This window comes from Anguilla rostrata, chromosome 8 (genome assembly GCF_018555375.3).
Source record: "Anguilla rostrata isolate EN2019 chromosome 8, ASM1855537v3, whole genome shotgun sequence".
Taxonomy (NCBI): domain Eukaryota; kingdom Metazoa; phylum Chordata; class Actinopteri; order Anguilliformes; family Anguillidae; genus Anguilla; species Anguilla rostrata.
This window is the reverse complement of record NC_057940.1, coordinates 14398100-14415676: the sequence shown is the minus strand read 5'-3', so window position 1 is coordinate 14415676 and position 17577 is coordinate 14398100. Positions and strand designations below refer to the sequence as shown.

The 17577-nt window shown below is 46.3% G+C and overlaps 2 protein-coding genes across 11 annotated transcripts in view; one reads left to right on the top strand and one right to left on the bottom strand.

The window, feature by feature from the left end:
- LOC135260885 (abl interactor 1) overlaps positions 1–10911 on the top strand; it is a 46313-nt gene extending 35402 nt beyond the window's left edge. For 3 of the 10 annotated variants that reach the window (XM_064346577.1, XM_064346586.1, XM_064346582.1), the window contains 4 exons: positions 3759–3968; positions 6260–6346; positions 7675–7860; positions 8786–10911. In XM_064346577.1, the coding sequence (XP_064202647.1) occupies positions 3759–3968; positions 6260–6346; positions 7675–7860; positions 8786–8961 (659 nt within the window). In that variant the 3' untranslated portion in view covers positions 8962–10911. The remainder of the gene's footprint in view (positions 1–3758; positions 3969–6259; positions 6347–7674; positions 7861–8785) is intronic. The other 7 variants (XM_064346578.1, XM_064346580.1, XM_064346583.1 and 4 more) reach the window with 5 other exon arrangements.
- Positions 10912–10965: 54 nt separating this feature from the next.
- pdss1 (prenyl (decaprenyl) diphosphate synthase, subunit 1) lies at positions 10966–17537 on the bottom strand. Its single transcript, XM_064346587.1, has 11 exons — positions 17322–17537; positions 16166–16227; positions 15954–16086; positions 15544–15674; positions 15008–15149; positions 14262–14373; positions 13949–14058; positions 13760–13840; positions 13215–13328; positions 12574–12654; positions 10966–12284 (listed from the first exon to the last, which is right to left on the bottom strand). Exons 1-11 carry the CDS (start codon positions 17472–17474, stop codon positions 12144–12146), a joined length of 1260 nt encoding a protein of 419 aa, XP_064202657.1. The 5' UTR covers positions 17475–17537; the 3' UTR covers positions 10966–12143.
- Positions 17538–17577: the final 40 nt, after the last annotated feature.

Sequence of the window (17577 nt, the reverse complement as noted above, 5' to 3'; positions counted from 1 at the left end):
ACGACAGGTGAAGGGAAAAAGGAAGGGTTATATTGGTTGGGCGGCGGGTCAGACTGTGATGTCAGCGGCTGGTTTGTATGGTCGCCGTGGTGACCACCAGCCCGCCCCCCCCCCTCCCCTCTGAGTGCGCGCCACAGGCCCACCCCAGCATGGATGCCACAGCTGATTAACTGGCCCACACGCGTCCGCGAGGAAACGCTCCAGTTGGGCAGCGGATCAAACAAGCGCAATTAAACAGAGCGTCATTTTCAGGGGGCTTTAAGAGGCACAGAACAGGGCCTGTGCCTCCACTCCACTGTGCTGTGAACTGAGATCCATTTAAACCAGGGCTGCCCAGCCCTGTTCCTGGAGATCTGCCGTGCTTTAGGTTCTTAATTCAACTCGAATTTGGCTCGCCTGATTATACTAATTAGCGGTTCTCTAGCTGTTGAATGAGGTGTGCTTTAGAGCTGGAGTGAAAACCTACAGGACTAGTAGACCTCCAGGAGCAGGGGTGGGCAGCCCTGATTTAAACACTTTCATCTGCAACTGCACAACAGTTTTTTTTTATATGTGATATATCAAACACATTCCATACTGGAATTCAGGACTGCTGTCCACATTTAGCAGATTATTCATTTTATTAATGTGGCTTGACTTTAACCCTGAAAACGTCTGATTGGAATGCTAGTGGATAGTGGCAGAAATGTGGGTGAAATGATTATGGGGCTTCGGAGGCTGGGGTATGTGAGAGAGAGCAGTTGCCAGGTGATTAGTGTGGGACCGCTTGGCCTGTGTGACTCGCCGATCTGCCTGTGTGTCAGAGGGGACCGGTTGCCATAGCGCCACATCCTTTCATTCAGGAAGCGGCCCCTTGCTCTCAGTTCTGGGTGATTGGCGTGCCAGTAGAGACGCAGGTCTCCCCTCAGCAGGACGCCGTCTGATTGGTTAAGAGCTGGGCTGAATTATCACGCCCTGACCCTTTGACCCAAAAGGGCTGTTTTTGAATTTGTCCCCTCCCCTCTGACCTCATTTCAGTACAGTCAGTATTTGCCCCCTTGGAGCCCCTCCATTACCCCATTCCCCAAGAGGTTTTCTCACTTGGGGTACAATTACTGTCCAGGGAGAGTCCCAGTACGGCATATTTGCAGTTAGAAAGGTTTTGACGTGTAAAAGTCTCAAACTCTGAGACTGCTTCTAGCTGACCATGTGGCTTTGGAGCATGTAAATTTGTCTCGCTGGTCCAGGCTTTTTATAATCAGCTAGCGGCTTGGGCCGTTGGGCTGTTTTCAATGTGTTGGGTTTGTCCAAGCATGACCGCAAGCCTAACCATTACAGAAAGCCCCGGAGATAAAAATAAAATAAAAATAAGCACTGTAGCAGCGCTAAAGCCTTTCCTTTTCCTTCCGGCATGTTCCCTATTTCCTGGTTTATGTTGTTGGTGTTGCATTCATGAAATGTAGCTATGTGCTGTGTGAAGGCTGAAGGTGTGCATTTGTTTTGAACGGTGCGGAAGCTTGCATTAAGAGTAGAATGTTCATCTTTCTTGCTTAGCGTTGATCGTTTGCATTAGTGCTTTAGTGATGTTGCGTGTGTTCCTGCTGGTGTGGGAGTGTTGTTAGCCAGGTTCTGCCGTTATTACTCGTATAAATCAGGTGAATGCACTTGTGTTCCTGTACTGTGAGTAGCTCTGGGGTAGAGCGTCTGCTAAACGATTGTAATTTAATGTAATGCAATAAAGGCTCGTGCTGTACAGCGCAGTGATCAGAGGTCTGATGGGCGTACTGGACTTCCTCTCTTAATGTGGTTTGAGGTGTAGGTTGCCGGAGTGCTTCCACACGGATTTTACAATCAGTATGTCAGTCACCTCTCAATATGTCAGTTTCAGAGAACTGTGATACTTATTTATGCTTTATTTAGTTCCGTTGATATGGAATCTGTTCTTAGAGAGCTGTGGGTAAATAGTGGTTGCAGCGGTACTGTAGCTGATGGCGAACGGGGCACGTTTGCTCTGGGGTGGGTTTGTCTTCCTTCGTGTTCTAGAAGTTAAATGCCATTATTCGTCTGGAGATTTTGATTTTATGACTTCAGATTTGCAGGCAAGGTGAGTTTAGTTCAGGGTGGCCAGCCAGGGTTACCGCTGATTCGGTCCCTCCCAGCATCGTGGCAGACATCCTCAGGTTACCTAGGCTACCAGCTGTTGCCAGGGAGATATTCTCTCGTCTGATCAGTGGTAGTTCTCCGGTAATAGTGCATCCTTTGGTGTGCCATGTAATCGCTGACTTCTGGATGAGTGTCAAAGGAACACACACACACACACACCTTCGCTGGAGTGCACTGTTCCAAACTGGGGACAAAATTGTTTATTAGAAAATAAGTAAACTAAGTCTTTTGCGCATTTATCTCATTATTTCTGTTTGTATGCAATTAAAGCTTAAGCAGGTGAGAACCTTTTGTCTGAAAACGGTGAATTAGCGCATTTGCAATGTACTGCATTTGTTCATTTTCTCAATTATTTTGTGGAAGTGCAAAATTACTTTTTTAAAGACACAGTTTTTAGTGCAGATTAAAGTGAAAGCCAGAGTTTCTTCAGCGCAGACAACCTGCAGAGAGATGATATGCGCTGTCCCTGTGAGTAATTAGCGCTGCGCTAGCAAATTTTACGAAGGCCTGGCAGTAAGATGCCATTTCACTGGCAATAAGATGCCACTTCAGCATAGACCATCCAGTGATGTTTGCCTGCTGTAAAAAATGCCTTTTTTGTTCAGACTGTCCACTGAACTACTGTGAGCTCATCAGTTTCTCTGGTGTAGATTTAGGCCTGGACTTTCAGTTTCAATATGAAATGAAAGAAATTATGAAAAAAAAAATTAAATAAATTCAACCTGACATTTCAGTAATCTTATCTTTAACATACGCTTTACCTTTAAGTTGGTTTTGGCGTGTGGTGATCATAAAAAGGTGTTGTCCCTTTCCGGAATTGAGCCCAGTCTCGGCTGTGATGCTTCTCCAGGATGCACCTCTGCCTCGATTTATGACCTACCGCCTCTGCAGACAGGCAGCCATGACAGGGTTCTGCAAGCCGCAAGAATTTCAACAATTTTAATCATTTCAGAATGTCAAAAGCTTTAGCATCAGCGCAGTTCTGTGGGTAGATTGGACTGTCAGAGCTTTCTGCATTTTTTGCGAGGTTTTGTTGCGATCGGTGCATATACAGTGAATTGCGCATTTTTCCCATCTATATTATGGCACTGTTATATTTCCAGCAACCTGTTTCAAACATTGTTTACAGGGCAGGTTAATCTACTCTTGGAAAATGTGTGCGTAACATTGGACGTGTGAAAATACAACCTTTTATGCCACAGGACACACCTTGTACGTTTTTTATTTCTAACATTTTCGTGTCCACTACTTCAGTTCTTTCATCTGATGGCTGTCCTTCCCCCTAACTAATGGGTAATAATGCTGTGCTCTCATCCTTTTCTGCATCGGCATTAGTACAGTAATCTGATATGTGGACCGTTAATAATGTTCCTGTCTATGTCTCCTGGGCCGTGGTACTGTGATCTGATACCTTGCCCCTCCTCCGGTCGAATGATTGGTTGAATGACTTTGTTGGTGCATCTGTCCCTTTCCCGTCTTCCGTGTGGGTTATAATGATGCTGGGTGGTCTGCGGTGTGCGGTACGGACTGCTGGGAACTGGGTCCTGTCTGTGACTGGGTGTGGCTCACTTTCTCCCTTTGGGTTCTCTCTCTCCCTCCTCTTTGGGTACTAACAGCGGCAGTTCCCCAGGGGCCTGGGCTGGGTCCCATCCCGATGTCGCAGTTCGGAACGATATCCCGGCAGATCTCTCGGCACAACTCCACCACCTCTTCGGTGTCCACCGTCTCGGCCACCGGCACGTACCGGCGCGCCCCGTCCGTCACCTCCCAGTTTTCCGTGCAGCAGCCGCACGTCAACGGCGGCCCCGTGTACCCCCAAAACTCAAGTAAGCCACGCCCTCTCCCCCAAACCGAACCCTCATACGTTGTACCTATCACCAGCTGAACCACATACCCAAAAGTATGTGTAACAATGATGTCACTACAATGACATCTACGATTCATATACACCATACCAATGGGGGGAAAATCATGCATATGCCTGTACAACAAGTGCATGAAACATTTTTATTTCATTTTTTATTTTTCCATTATTTAACCAGGAAAAACCCCACTGAGTTCAAAATCTCTTTTGCAAGGGGCACCTGAAATAAAAGTTACCGAACAAGGCAGTTGACTAACAAGTTACAAACATCAAATGGGTAGAGACTGTACTGTAACGGTAATTAAAAAGTAGAGCAGAGTTTAAAAGCAGGAGCATACTTCAGGTACCAAGCCCCCCACGATGAGCTGCATTTAGTTCCACTGTTGGACCACCTCCTGTGAGAATCTCAAGATTTAATACCTGCAGTGGATTGAACGCATTCCTGTGAAATCTTTGCAAAGAGGATGTGTGCTTTAATAGTTTGTTCTTTGGAGAGCTCTTGCGGGATATTCCTGGGTTGTGGGTGAGACACAAGCACAGTCTGTACCAGCAGATGGACTGCTTCTGTTGGACGAGTCAGGTTCCCATGCCCAGCAGTCATTTAACATTACAGACAACATCCTTGTTTCCAGTTGATTAGATTCTTCAGGAGATAAACATTTACTCACAAGGTCGAATTCTGGGCATGTAGTGCAATACAGATGCTGATCGACCGAGCTGGATTTAGATCCATAAACATAAATATACATCTAGGCTGGGTGTTACCCGACAAGTGTTGTAATGGGATGTCTTGTCGACCGTTATATGGAATACAGTAAGAACAGCCAGTTCCACCGCGGTTTCTATTGCCACTTTAACTCAGACGTCACATAAAATTCCCCTATTGGATGTGAACAGGTATGAGAAAGTGAGTGATTTACTTCAGGAAGTTTGCCACCATTCTTACTATCAAGTTTTATTTATTTATTTTTTGCCTTGGCGGATTAGACTCAACCTCTCCAGCTCACATCACTCAAACATGCATCGCAGCTCTCTGACATTTCTGAGTAGGAGCCCATTAAGGCTGCATTGTAAAACTTCTGTGGAGGCCACCGTGTACAGCGGTAATTCTCAGACACCGCACAGGCCCCTGGCCGGAGCTCACGGCCGTGACGCTCCGCTCTTCCGCCAAGTGCCTCTTGCTGCCTGCTGCGGATGGACTCAGGCTCCTGTTGTTCACATTTTTTTTTCCTGCTGGAAGCCTCAGATGACAGAGTCCCTCATGAGCTGTCCCTGGGGAAAATGGCAGCTGTTTGGTTTGAGAAGCGGTTTGTTTCATCGGTGCCCAGTGTGGACATCGTGGCGCTAAGGCAGGTTTGCACTGGGCAGAATGGGGGCCAGTGATGCTGGAGTATCCTTTCCTCTCTCACCGTTCAAACCGAGTCCCGGCCTGAAGGCAACACGCCGGTCGGGGTGTCCCAGAAAAGGGACCCAGGAGGGCCACAGAGGAGCTGCATTCCCAGCGCACAAATGATTCTTTAACCGTGAAAGCACTGTTCGTTCTTTATATAAAATCCCATTCCTGTTGTGTTGGACTGAAAGTTCCATCACTTGGAAGAGCCAAGAGTGACAGAACCCACTGAGCCAGACCAAGAAGAACACAAGGGTGTGAGTTCTCTGGTGGTGAGAGGGAGAGAGACAAATTGAGACTGAGACGGAGAGAGACGGAAAGAGAGAGAAATGGAGAGAGAGAGAGAGAGCGAGAAATGGAGACAGATTTAGAGAGTAAGATAGGATGGGAGGCCAAAGGAAGAGATGTTGCGGTCACTCCTTTGGGTGAACTGGACACAGAGAGGAACAGTATAAAGTGGAGGTCTGTGGTTAAACTGGATCTGTCAGCATGGAGAGGTCTGGCCAGTGTGCAGCAGTCTGTAAGCTCTTCTGTGTTAGTTGTGTTAGCTTTCATTCGCTGTTTGGCTCTCACTGCAGTTGAACACCTGCTACCCCCCATACCCCCCTCCAACCGTCCCCCTGGGTGGTGTTGGGCAGGTGTGTCCTATCTGTGGTGGAGCCGGGGGGGGGCAGGGGGCTTGGTTTGTGGTTAGCCCCTCTCTCCGTGTGGTTCTCTCTTTTGTTTCCTGACACTGACATCTGCTTCTGTTTTTCTTGTCCTGTACCCGGGCGCCCTCCTTTCTTCCTCCTTCCTTCTCTCATTTCCCCCTCCCTCTCTCTCTCTCTTTCTCCCCTTCCCCATCCCTCTCGCTCTCTCTCCAGTGACTATTGCCCCACCCCCTCCCCCCATGCCCCAGCTGACTCCACAGATACCCCTCACGGGCTTTGTGGCCAGGGTGCAGGAGAACAGTAAGTCTGCAGTGGCGCCCCCTAGCTGCACCCGAGCGCATGGTCCCCTCGGCCTCGTCTCGTAGGCGTAGCTCTTCTTCACCTCCATCTCCCCCTCCGTATTCCGCGCCTGCGTCGCCCTGTCCGAACCCCCCGGATGCGTACTGCCATTGCCGCTGCGCCGCTGCTAGACCAGAGCTACCGCAGTCTGACACTGCCCCAGCTGTCGGCATGGAAACGGTGGGCCGAGCGAAGCCCGCTTTTAAAAGCCGGATCTGCGTATTTAGGGTTGGCTGAGGAGAGAACGCTGGTAGCCAAGCTTCAGACGCACGCAGCGAGAATGTTTTAATGTGTCCTGTCTACAAGACTCCCGTATCCCTCGGCAATTAGTTACACTTATAAATGCCAGGGTTTCTTCCACCTAAGATTCCTTTTGCCTGCAGTGCATCAATTTACCAGTACATCAATTTACCAATACGTGAGTAGTGTGCTACTTCTGAAGCGGGGGCTAAGTACTAGACAGGCATTTTCCAGACAGTCATTTTCCCTCAATCGATACTGAAGCTACAAAAGCTGAAATGCTCTGCTTTTCAGCGCAACCTGGCTGTTGCGTAGAAACCAAAGTTAATTTAGTTTAAAACCTTTCGGCTTACAGTCTGCGTTGAAAGACTTCTCTGTGTTCTCTGCCTACACTCTCAGGATACAAAGCAGCTCGCAGAACGTCAATGGCAATATCGCATGTTGAAATTAATAGCCCCTTTAATTGGCACTCCTGTAATAACATACCATCCATTGTCTTGTACTTGTCTCATTTCTGTGTACATGAACCCTCTCTCAGGGAAAACTGGCTACATACTAATCCTGTAACAAAAAGAAACCAAATCAGACCCTGTATGGTGCCATCTGCTGGAAATCTTGGTAACCACACCATGAAGCGTGAGATCAGATGGTAGGAATGTAAAAAGGACTCCATATGAATAGAACATAAGTTACCCTTGGGATCGTGTAGAAGGAAGCGTATGATCTGACCCAGCACAGTTTTATCGATTTCCTCTGTACTGCAGAAGGGGTGGGAGGCTGTAGCTTGTGAGTAAAGCGCAAATGGAGGAGCAGAGAAGGGGTTTTATGGCATGCATACTCGCACCCTCTGAGGGGCGCTATTTTCACTAACCATACTGGCTGAAGTGCACGACCTAATACCCACTTTGCCTGGACATGCATGAGTCGCAGGCAGCGTCGCGATGCATGGCGAGCTGGCGTCCCCCCTGTGACACGCCTATCCAGCCCTTGTGAGGTGGGCGGGGCCTTAGCAAGTGTGGCTTTTGAGCTGTGTGCTCCTCCCTCCCCAGTAGCGGACACGCCCACTCCGCCGCCCCCGCCTCCCCCCGACGACGTGCCGCTGTTCGACGACTCGCCGCCGCCCCCGCCGCCCCCGCCGGTCGACTACGAGGATGAGGAGGCGGCCGTGGTGCACTACAGCGACCCGTACGCGGACGGAGACCCTCAGTGGGCCCCCAAGGCCTACGCTGAGAAAGGTGAGCTCTGCAGTGCGCCCTGCTGTTCTGATCACTCGCTGTGATCCGCCCTGTTCCCACTGATCACTCGCTCTGTTCCCGCTGATCACTCGCTCTGTTCCCACTGATCACTCGCTCTGTTCCCACTGATCACTCGCTCTGTTGCCACTGATCACTCGCTCTGTTGCCACTGATCACTCGCTCTGTTCCCACTACTCACTCGCTCTGTTCCCACTGATCACTCGCTCTGTTCCCACTGATCACTCGCTCTGTTCCCACTGATCACTCGCTCTGTTCCCACTGATCACTCGCTCTGTTCCCACTGATCACTCGCTCTGTTCCCACTGATCACTCGCTCTGTTCCCACTGATCACGCCCTTGTGCCACTGATCACTCTGCCTGTTGCACGATCACGCTCTGTTCCATACGCACCGCTCTGTTCCCACTGATCACTCGCTCTGTTCCCACTGATCACTCGCTCTGTTCCCACTGATCACTCGCTCTGTTGCTGCTCTGTTACCCAGTCTATTGCTGCCCTGTTCACCCACTCTGTTACCCGCTCTGTTGCTGCACCAAAAACAAAAGCTGCAGTTCTAGATCCTGAACAGAATCAAACGTAGGTTGTATGTAAAGCCTCTTCCTTGCCCTGGGCAAATGGAGGCGGTTGCAATCTGGACCACTCTGGTGCAAGCTATGGGCAGCCCTAAACTGGCCACGTTGTTACCGTGTTCACACAGCCAGACGCACAGTCATCAGTCAGAATTGCATATTCCAACCTGAACATCATAACGTATTCAAGCGCATCGCCAGGATTGAGCTGCACATGGATAAATGGGTTTATATTTGCTGCACATAGAACAAAGCGTTGAGTTGGTTTGAGGGCGTTTGACACCCTCGGAACGCTTCCGGGCGTTGGCTTCATTAATCTCCACCCCTGCTCTTTCAGTCGTCGCGATTTACGACTACACCAAGGACAAGGACGACGAGCTGTCCTTCGTGGAGGGGGCCATCATCTACATCATCAAGAAGAACGACGACGGCTGGTACGAGGGCGTCTGCAACGGCGTGACCGGCCTCTTCCCCGGAAACTACGTGGAGTCCATCATGCACTATGCCGACTGAGAGGACCCTGTTCGTTCAGCCACGCCTACAGTTAAACAAAACCAGGCCTGACCTGACCTGCTGAGCGTAGGCCAGTGCATTCGGATGTGACGCAATGTTTGTTCCTTTTAGAACTGCAAATGAGAAGAAAAAAAAAATCTATTGATTATTTTTTATTTGAGGTGGGTTGTTGGGGGGGTGGAGTTGGGGATTAAACTATACTAATATGATACAATGGAAGTGCTTTACTGCTTGGATTGTTTTGACCGAAACGAAGGGCAAAGTATCCACTGCACTGAAAGGGAAGCGTGCGTAGAGCTGTAAAGCGCTTCCTGTACAATGAGACGTGAATGATTATATTCTAACTTCCGGTATGATCCTGTGCCCTCTTACTTCACTGTATATAATGTGAGCAGCTGCCAGTAGGTCGTCGTTAGCGTGTTCCTGTGGGTGCCCATTGGTGTCTTGAGCGGTCTACACCCTACGCGAACACATCGAGTAGGGATTGTTTTACTGGTCAGGTTAAACTGTCATTTTCTCCTTCCTCTCCTCTGTCAAGCTGACAAAAGGCAAAATCATTTTTTTTTTTTTTTTTTAGGTGGGGGGGGGGGGGGGGAGGGTGGGTGGTCCTGAATACAGCGAAGTTCATTTTCAGTATCTGAAGCCGGCAGACATTCCTAAAATGTAATTAAGTATCGCCTAAAGCATGCGTACAAATGAAAAAAAAAAAAAGAAAATGTATGATAAATGTACTTGTTCATCCATTTCGCTTCCATTGTGTGATATTTACAGTGAGCGCTCTTTTTCTACCGAATGTATCTGACGCATTAGTGGAGCTGTTGATCTCGTTTTCTACATGCTTTGATTTGTAATTAAAGTGCTGATAGCGGAACTGTAACGCAGCGTCGGGGGCCGTGCTGTGCAGGTTGAAGGAGACGGGGGTGGCTGCAGATGCGGCGGGTTGTCCTCTCTAAAGACGGACGCTCTGAACTCCCGCCCCCTGGCCCAGCGTCGGCCCTGCTCCTCAAACCGCTTACATTTCCACGTGCCCCATTTCCCAGAGGGACCTCACTGTGGTTTTACAGCGCCCTGAACGTGGTTTTCCATGTGAACTGGTCCCCAGTACACAGGAGGCTATGGTGCCATTATCAACAATCACAGATGCAGACTGCAGCTCCAAATTGGCTCCAGTTTCCCTCACGATTACAGTCTGCTGCTGAAAATTAGCCCTTGGGCTGAAAACACTGCTGTACTCAGTTGTGCTATTGAATATTAAAAGGCAGTGGACCATGTGATGCCATTCCATTCATCCCAGTACTGTTGACTGAAGAAGAGGTCTTTTCTGGGCCAAAATGACTGGTAAGCCTACATGTTTGACACGGTTAACCTCGAGATGCTTGTGTATTGGGATTTCCATTTTTATACATTTTGACTGTTTAGATTCATAACTCAGGTCTGTAAAGCTTTTTTCAGAGCGACCATTTGTCATTCATTTTGTAAACAAGCATTTTTATTTAAACAAAGTGTGGGCACCTTCCAGCTGTGTGTGTTGAATGATTTGACAAAGTGATTGCGTTAGAGCCCATGTAGTCCTCATGAAGTATTTTTAATTGGTAAAATTGTTTTATACAGTCAAATTTATAACCTTGAGTTTGGACATCTCGTTTGTGTCATCATACTGCTCCAGGAAGAGATCTTTCCTTTCTTCTCTCCTCAACTGTCACTCACACGGAACTAACAGTTTTCTTGACCACTAATCTAAAACATTTCAGGATATCACTGATAACGCCTTGATACTCTTGTCCGTTTGCTTTGTTATATTAAACGTTCCAAGTGTTCTGTATCTTAAATTTCCTCGGGAGCAACATCTGAACCCTGTCTCTTCATCCTTGATTTGTATATATAATCTGTTAATTGAAATTTTATGTACAGTCTTTTATAATAAATCATTCTGCCACAGAAAAAAAAAAATCTTAATTTTGTTTTTGGGTGAGGTGTGTGGTAATGCAGCAATAGAAGGCTGGGTTTTTTTAAAAATTGGCTTTTATTTTGAATAATTGAATACACAGTTCACATGGAATAAGGCTTTGTTCATTGAATTAATACAATGTATACCGATACACTGGGTACAACTGGCTGTGTATGCATGCATACACGCGCACACACACTGGCCTTGCAGTGTGGACGGATCCTTAAGGACTGTAAACAAGTCCACATGACAGTAACATCCAGAATCCCATTGAACTTCAGAAGTCCTCCGTCTCCCCGGGTTCCTGTCCCAGATGCCTTTGGGACTGGCACAAGGGCGAAGGCAGAACTGTGTTTTACAGTACAGTGTACAACCAAGTCTGACAGCGATGCAGTGATTCCTCTTCCTGTCTGTGCACCTCTATGACACACAAGTGGGAGGGGGGCGGAGCCATGCTCTCTCTCAAATTCTGCCAATTGGGAGACGGGAAGACCGGAGTTCCCCGCTTCTCAGATTCGACAGCTATCCTATAGCCGTTTTGATTGTTATACTTGACAAGATTTACAAATGATTTCAGCAAGATTCTTCTAACTGGTTTGCTTTTGATGTGTCACTGCCTTTGTGCATTTGATAATCGAGTAGAACCGGTTTGACCATTTTTGAGTTTAAGTGCAGGTCAATCAGCCAAACCCCCCTCCTCATAGTTCACTGGTCAAATGAGCAGAAATGCCCAGGGTACCAAATGTATCCAGTTCCTGGTTCCTCACAGCCTACGTGTCTACACAGATTGCGTTTCCAGTTGTAGGGTTACTGAGAGCGGAGACCTGAGAAATAGAAATAAATGTACCTGATGCGTTAGAAACGGCTATCATTTCTGCCAATGCGAAGTACAGAAAGGCTAGCAACAGGTAGCGAGCTTGCTAGCGTCTTTGACATTAAATTTGCTGTGGGGAAAAGTGCTCGGAAAATAGGGAAAGTGAACAAGCACTCTTTCTCCGTTCCATCAGAGAACTGAAATAGAGTAATAAGTGGATGTGTACACACAACCGTAAATGTAATCAATTTGAACATGCAGGTGAGTAACTAGGAGCATAGGCACATTTGGTAACCTGGCGTATTTGTTAGCTGAGCACAGCTGGTCGCTAAACGGGCCACCGCCACGACCCCTTTAGTGGGACCCACTCCCGAGGAATAGCTGCCTGGAGTGACGTCGTGTACGGGGGGGGGCGGGGGTTCACTTGTCCCGGGACAGGACCAGTTCGGTCAGCCGGATGAGCGCCTGCCGCTCGGCGGAGGGGCGGAGCTTGCTGATCTGCCTCACGGCCTCCTGGCAGTACCGCTGGGCGAGGTAGTTGGTCTGCTGGATGCCGTCACTCTGAGGTGAGGGGGGCGGGGTGGGTGAGAGAAACGGGGAATTTAGTGGCTGGGTATCGCTGCGTTTCTGTATCTCGCAACCTCTCATAGGTTCACACACCTTACTACCACAGATCCCTCAAACTCCAGGGATACTCCACAACACATTCCTTACTCTCTGTTGCTTAACTATGTGAGGTTATTTTCAGGGTCTGTGGTATCGGGGAGTATCGGGAGAGCCTAAAGTATTTGGTATCAAAGTTTCTGGTGAGTCTAAAATTTTCTGAGGTATCAGCTCTCAAACTCCTTACCTCCATGACATACCGCCAGGCTCGCTCCACATCTCCACTGGAACTGAATCTCCTCATAATCATCGCATGCAGCTCAGGAAACTAAAAAAAAAACAAAACAATAAAATAATCATCACACAACAGGCTTTACTTCTGTACTTCCTTTGGCTTCATAAATACATACAAACTTGTGTTTGTCTGCTCAGGGTTGTGTTACTAGCCCCCCTCCAGGAAATACCATGGACAACAGCCAAAAATAGTCACGTCCTGTTCAGAGTAAATCTTTCCTGCAAGCGGTGTCTGAATGTCTGTGCATGTTATCAGAACAGCTCGGCTGTGTCTTGCAAAGTAAGAAAAAGAGGGAGTCCATTCCCAGAGAAATGGGCACACTGGCTTGGTTCTTACCTGAATGAGGATCACTAATACTGGGTTAAACACAGGGTTGCCAGTATAGGGGATTTGTATAAATCCCCAAAAATGGGGGGTTGTGAAAGGTTTCAGTTTAAATATACTCAATATGTCAATGATAGGCATGAACTTGTAAAGGAGGTGGTAAGAAGGGCAGTTGTAAATCAGGGGTGTTTCAAAGAATACTTTGCTGAAATAAATCCCTGGCACTTGGCAACACTGGTTTACAATGTGGGCTGTCACAGGACACAGACCTGCTGGCAGGCGAACAGCACAGGCCCGGTGGCCAATCCCAGCCGGAGGTCTGCGGCAGAGGGCTTCCCCAGCTGACTGGCACATGACGTGAAGTCCAGAATGTCATCCACCAGCTGAGGCAGAGCACAGAAACATTAAAGTCTCAGGAAAATTTCAGCTTGTGGGTAAAAAGTCATAATATGACAGAGAAAACACACAAAATTTGATACTTCTGAGATTGAAAGTAAAAGGGGGAAAGACTCAGCCCTCTCTTGAGAAAAATTGCTTTTAAGACAAACTTTTCTATTTATTATACTCACAAAATATTACACATGCTTACATTTATTGCTAAGACGGTATTCCATTTCCAAGGTGAAACTGGTCACAGTACATAGTGTCTAGTGAGATATGGTATGGAAATACAGTGAACCAAACTAGTGTTTAAAAAAATTGTACTGAAGTAAAAAATACTTTTCCACAAACACTTATACCTCTGGTCAGATTTGTTTATGAAACTATTTTCAATAATAAAAAAAATAATTAATTGAAATAGATGCAAAGCTACCTGAAACGCAATTCCAACATTTCTCCCGTACTGGAAGCAAATCTCATGCACCTCCGGATCAGAGTTCACCAGAATCGATACCTTTCAATATAAAAGAATGGGTGTCAGCACATTAAATAGTTTCCCCCATTTTTGTCCAGTGTTCAATTGCATGGCTCCATTTTGGATGCCGAGATAGAACGTACATACTGCTTTACAACTGTTAGCGATGAGACTGGCAGTCTTCTTGAAGGTTTTCTCCAGGTAATGCTTGAATCTCTCGTTTTCGTTTTCTTTAGATCCAAGCTGCATGAATTCACCTGCAAGTCGACAGCAGCAACCCGTGAGCCGAGTCCATGTAAGTTGTGCGCTCTAAACCGGCTTGGGGGGCAGACGCCACTTTGGATGGGTATTGAAAAGACTGAAAAGAATCTGGCAACCTTGTGAAGTGTGCATTTCACGCTCTTGCTGAATCACTTGCATACGGCTTATCTTCCGTTTAAAGGAGAGCTGCTCCCATTACCTCGCACCAGGTCCTCGATGACTTGGGACAGCACTGTCACCACAGTGGTGTTGCCAATACGAGCCATCGCCATGGACGCTACGGACAGGATGAAATCGCCGGCCAGGATGGCCTGGAGCAGAGGGAAAAGCAGAAATGAACAGGTCCCGCCCACAGGAGTTTTCATTCCAACATGGGCTGCTTTTACTGCACAGCTCAGACTGACTGACAGACAACAGACAGACAAGGCTCTCCCAAAGCAGAGCGGTTTGAGCCACTCCAGGTCTTACTGCAGCCAGATGAGTAAAATGAGTAAGTCACTTTTTGGAAGCTTCAAATTTGTACAATTGCCTGCTTGTATTGAGACCTGAAATTAAATAAACTTCTTGCACTGGGTGTTCCATTTCCATCCTTCCTGTAGAACTAACCACATTGGTCGTCTTCAGTTATAAATCATGTTAAATGCACAAGATTATAATCCAGGAAACTGGACTGAGCCATGACGTAGTGTTTCTTAAAAAAAAAAAAAAAACCTGGAAATTCCCAGTGAGAAATTGTTTATCCCAAAACAAACTTACATTACATCCACATACAATAGGGTAGATCAGGCCTATTGTATCATAAGACACATACTTTTCCTTTTAAGAAATGATGAGGCATTCAAAAGAGCAGAGAAATTACACTGGTTCTTTAAATCAAAACGGTGTTGATAGTTAAGCGGTAAATCTACAACAAAAAAAAGAGCAGTTCAGACCAGATGGGCTGACCTTTTTCTCTCCCCACACTTCATTAATGGTGTTCTTCCCTCTTCGCTTGTCAGATCCGTCAATGACGTCGTCGTGCACCAGGCTGGCCGTGTGGATCATCTCCGAGATCATAGCTATGGACCTCTGGCCTGGGAGAAGCTCTCTTTGGAAGAAATTTGTGGAATTGTGGCAATGAATCATGTAGGTACTGGCAAAGGGAGAATATCTGGTTCATTTCAGAGCTGTATATTTATATGCTCTAAATTATTATTTTGTCAGGTTCTTAACTTAATGAATCAACATTAATAACAGCACTGAACCAAGGAAATGAAAGGTGTCACAGGACATTTATGCCACAGAAAATCACATATTTTCAAGCTTTAATGCTGATATCTGCAAAGTAGACAACAAAATATAATTTAGCAAATTTAGAATTTTTGGTTTTTGCACGCATAAACCACAGCTAATTTCTGTTAACTGGTCGTGAGCGTGAAATACTAATGAAGCTGTGTTGTCTGAGGACATTTAAAAAAAAAACTTTATTACTGTGGTCTTACCCGTCGCGGTTGCAGTGCAGGTTACACGCCCTGGCCATCAGCACTACTATCATGGGACGCAAGGCTTTTCCCTTCCCGTCGAAGTAGTAATCACACACAGACTTCAGCTCTACTTTAGACACAAACATCTCCTGACAGGGACAATATCACAAGGTTATAAAAACAATTACTTCAGTTTTACAACATAATAGCCAGTAATAAACCTCCATCTTAGACAAGGAATGGTCACACAAATGTCAGTTCAGTGCTTTCCATTCATTGTGTAGCATTTATTAGGAGTTCAACCAAGAATGCCACATGCTCAGAAACTTGGGAGGGGATTGAAATGTGAAATATCTTCCTTGGGCAAGACAATGACTGCAGAGGGCTTTGTCATTAGACTCTACCGTTTACATATTTCGGACACTCACCTTTTTAATATCATCATATAAGTTATACAGGTCTTTCTGAGCCAATGTGAAGGGATCCTTTGCTTTGGCATCACTGTGCAGCTTTTTAAAACAGCTGGCATTCTCTGTAGTGTTCAGGGACCTGTAATTATAACTACAGGCAAAGAGGTTTTCGTTAAAGAAGATTTAACAGCAACCAATAATGAAAATCTAATTCTTGGCAGTTTATGTACCTTAGTAGGGAGCTACATATCCTGACTGAGGGAAGATTCACATGTCTGTTGGTAGAGGTTACCTGAAACAAATAATATAAATTAAACGATTAAAACCAATCATTAATCTTTGAATCCAGAAGAAAAAGGTCAGATTCTCAGCTCTTTTAAAAACATGTTTCAGAAATCTTCCCAAAATAGCTAGTAATAGAGTTCCTCTTTGGTTTGCTTACAACATATCACTGCCATGAATGTTTTCAACATAAAATTATTGTATTGACTTAACTTCAGTGTATTAAAGGGACTCAGCACTCAGGTACCTATGTAGGATCGATTCAGAATTCCCAACAATTACTCTAATTAAGCACGTAATTAAGAAAAATGAACAGCTCGTTTAAATGCTGGGATTGCAACTGCGGTTGGAACGGAAGCAGCGTACAGAGTGGGCCGCAGGAGCAGGACCAAGGTTGAGAACCACTAAACGAACAAGACAGGACGTGGAAATTTCTTGGTTTAACCATGAACTTAAAACAACATTCCATATAGCATTCTTTTGAAGCCTAATGTTCCTCAATATCAATCTCATGTTTACATCGTAAATATTTGTAACTAGGTCTGACAGTGATGCGGCCATCCATTAATACAAGTTTTCCCGTAACAATCAGGCGTCAGAAGGAAGTATGACATTTCATTACTCGTCCATTTTCGTATTTATTTTCAAATGTATAGGGTAAGTTAGCTGATGTGTCCTGCGTTACTTAAAAACACAACTAGGTGTCTATTTAATGATACATATTGCTGACTCGCTGCAAGGTGAGTATGATAAGGACGAATCATTAGACCTTCGCCCTTCTGAGGACTCCTACTACTGTACGCGATACTCTTATTTGACAGTTGACCTTCTTAGCTAGGACTCCCAGACTCTCCTAATCGTTCACCGGTTATGCTACGAAGAGGTGGGTTTCGGGTGTACACATGTATCATGAATAACTTGATATAGATAGCACTTCGATTTTAGTAGCTAATAATATCTAAGTAATATGTAACATGAGTGATATGACTATTTATTGTTGAGCACACACACATGTGAATCGGTTCGCGGTAGTTAGCTAATACTACCGGCTAAACCCGCATGACCTTCTCAGATTTTGACAAGCCCCTAAAATGAATGCTTTACCTTGGTTCCCGCAATGCCGCGGACTCCCACACAGATTATGCTCTCCTCTCTCCGCCCTGCTGCTGTGACAGCGCCACAGACCGCGTTTACTAGAGAAGATGCCCCATTTCTACCCACGGTCCACCTGCGGCAATGCCTCCACGGCAGCGCCATGTTTCGCTCGCCAGGAAGCGGAAAAACGTAGTGAATGAACGGCACTAACCTCCGTGTAGGCGTGTCGCTGGCATTTTGACAGCCTGTGCTTTACCTACTGACG

Bases quoted from the DNA above. Each gene is read 5' to 3' on its own strand.
- pdss1 (XM_064346587.1), bottom strand. From the start codon at position 17,474: ATGGCGCTGCCGTGGAGGCATTGCCGCAGGTGGACCGTGGGTAGAAAT. The intron at 15,675-15,953 runs GTGAGTGTCCGA...TGTCCCTGTCAG, and splicing joins TATATGATGATATTAAAAAG to GAGATGTTTGTGTCTAAAGT. The intron at 15,150-15,543 runs GTAAGACCACAG...TTTCTTCCAAAG, and splicing joins CTGCACTGCAACCGCGACGG to AGAGCTTCTCCCAGGCCAGA.